Source organism: Triticum aestivum, chromosome 7D (genome assembly GCF_018294505.1).
Source record: "Triticum aestivum cultivar Chinese Spring chromosome 7D, IWGSC CS RefSeq v2.1, whole genome shotgun sequence".
In the NCBI taxonomy this organism is placed as follows: Eukaryota; Viridiplantae; Streptophyta; class Magnoliopsida; order Poales; family Poaceae; genus Triticum; species Triticum aestivum.
The window spans coordinates 29,602,878-29,604,868 of NC_057814.1; the positions used below are offsets into that span (position 1 = coordinate 29,602,878).

Consider the following 1,991-nt stretch of genomic DNA (forward strand, 5'->3'; position numbering starts at 1 on the left):
CCTGTCACTCATCGTGTTCCCTTTTTTCCAGGTTACTCCGGCTTCGTCCCCTTCGGTGCCGGCCCCCGCGCCCCCTTCATGGAGCGATGCGCGGCGGCAGCCCCCGGCGCCCCCCCGGCCCGGCGCCTTCAGCCGCCACCACCTGGCATCATGACTCCCTCCCCCAAGGTTGAGTCCGAGCAGGCCCCCGGGTCCCCGTCTCCCTCATAAGAGGTTGAGCCCGGCACCCCGCCCGCTACCCCTGCGACGGGCTCGACGTCAACCTCGCCTGTCGCCTCTTCCGGCGCCGGATCGGCCGGCGATGCTGCCGCCACGGCCCCCGCCGCCGCCGCGGCACCCGCCGGCCTGATGCCCCGTCACTCGGCGTGACTACCCGTGCCCGAGCAGGAGTGCTTCGGCCGAGCACGCGCTACTCCGCCGACAAGTATGTGTGCGCCGCCTCGACGTCGACGCCATCACCCGTCCCCACCTCCACTCGTGCTGCCCTTCGGGATCCCCACTGGCTAGCTGCGATGCAGGAGGAGATCGATGCCTTACAGCACAACCGCATGTGGCAGCTTGTTCCGCGACCCCCTCGTGCCAACATCATCTCTGGTAAGTGGGTGTTTCGCCACAAGACTCGCCCGGACGGTTCTCTCGAGCGCTACAAGGCTCGGTGGGTGGTTCGTGGTTTTCAGCAGCGCGCGGGCGTGGACTTCACCGACACCTTCGCCCAGGTTGTGAAACTGGGCACAATTCGCGCCGTGCTTCAGATGGCGGTCTCGCACGGCTGGCCTGTGCACCAGTTGGATGTCTCCAACTCCTTCTTGCATGGCCATCTCGCCGAGCAGGTGTTCTGTGAGCAGCCCACTGGTTTCGTCGACGCCGAGCACCCCGACTTCGTGTGCTTGCTCTCCCGTTTTCTTTACGGGTTGAAGCAGGCGCCTCGGGCTTGGTACCAGCGTATCGCAGCCTTCCTGCAGTCTCTCGGATTTCGGTCCACTCGCTCCGATGCTTCACTCTTCGTGTATCATCAGGGAGTTGACACTGCATATCTGCTGCTCTATGTCGACGACATCATCCTCACGGCGTCCGCCCCCAACCTCCTTTAGCAGCTGACCGCTCGTCTTCATGATGAGTTCTCCCTCAAGGACTTGGGGCCCATGCACTACTTCCTCGGCATCGAGGTGGTCCGACGGACTGACGGCTTCTTTCTGCATCAGCAGAAGTACGCCCACGTGCTCCTGGAGCGTGCCGGTATGCTTAACTGCAAGCCGGCGCCCACCCCCGTCGACACGAAGGCGAAGGTCTCTGCTCTCAAGGGGTCTCTTGCGTCCGATGGAGCGTTCTATCACTCTATTGTCGGTGCTTTACAGTACCTGACGCTGACTCGCCTCGACCTGCAGTACGCTGTCCAGCAGGTGTGCCTCCATATGCACGCCCCGCCTGACTCTCACTGGACTCTGGTGAAGCGTATTCTCCGTTACATACGCGGCACCATGTCCTTGGGACTCAACCCTAACGGCCTCCTCCTCCACTGACCTCGTGGCCTACTCGGATGCCGACTGGGCTGGCTGCCCCGACACGCGACGCTCTATGTCAGACTACTGCGTCTACCTTGGGCCCTCGTTGATCTCTTGGTCATCGAAGCAGCAGCCCACGGTCTCCCACTCCAGCGCCGAGGCAGAGTATCGCGCCGTGGCTAATGCCATGGCTGAGTGCTCTTACATACGTCAGCTGTTCCAGGAGTTGCTTTGTGATGTTCACAAGGCCACTCTTGTCTACTGCGATAACGTCAGCGCGGTCTACCTCTCCGCCAACCTGGTGCACCATCGATGGACGAAGCATATTGAGCTCGATATTCACTTCGTGCGCAAGCAGGTTGCCCTTGGCCGTGTTCGGGTTCTCCACGTGCCGACGACGCAACAGTTTGCTGATGTGATGACTAAGGGATTGCCTACTCCCGTCTTCGAGGAGTTTCGGTCCAGTCTCCGTGTCTCCGGCGATGCTTC

At 62.1% G+C, this 1,991-nt stretch overlaps 1 protein-coding gene across 1 annotated transcript in view; it reads left to right on the forward strand.

The window, feature by feature from the left end:
* Nucleotides 1-1,142: 1,142 nt before the first annotated feature.
* The window catches only part of LOC123168531 (7-deoxyloganetin glucosyltransferase-like), a 2,793-nt gene continuing 1,944 nt past the window's right edge, over nt 1,143-1,991 (forward strand). Inside the window, exons 1-2 of the mRNA XM_044586414.1 lie at nt 1,143-1,400; nt 1,633-1,961. Of these exons, the coding sequence (XP_044442349.1) occupies nt 1,143-1,400; nt 1,633-1,961 (587 nt within the window). The remainder of the gene's footprint in view (nt 1,401-1,632; nt 1,962-1,991) is intronic.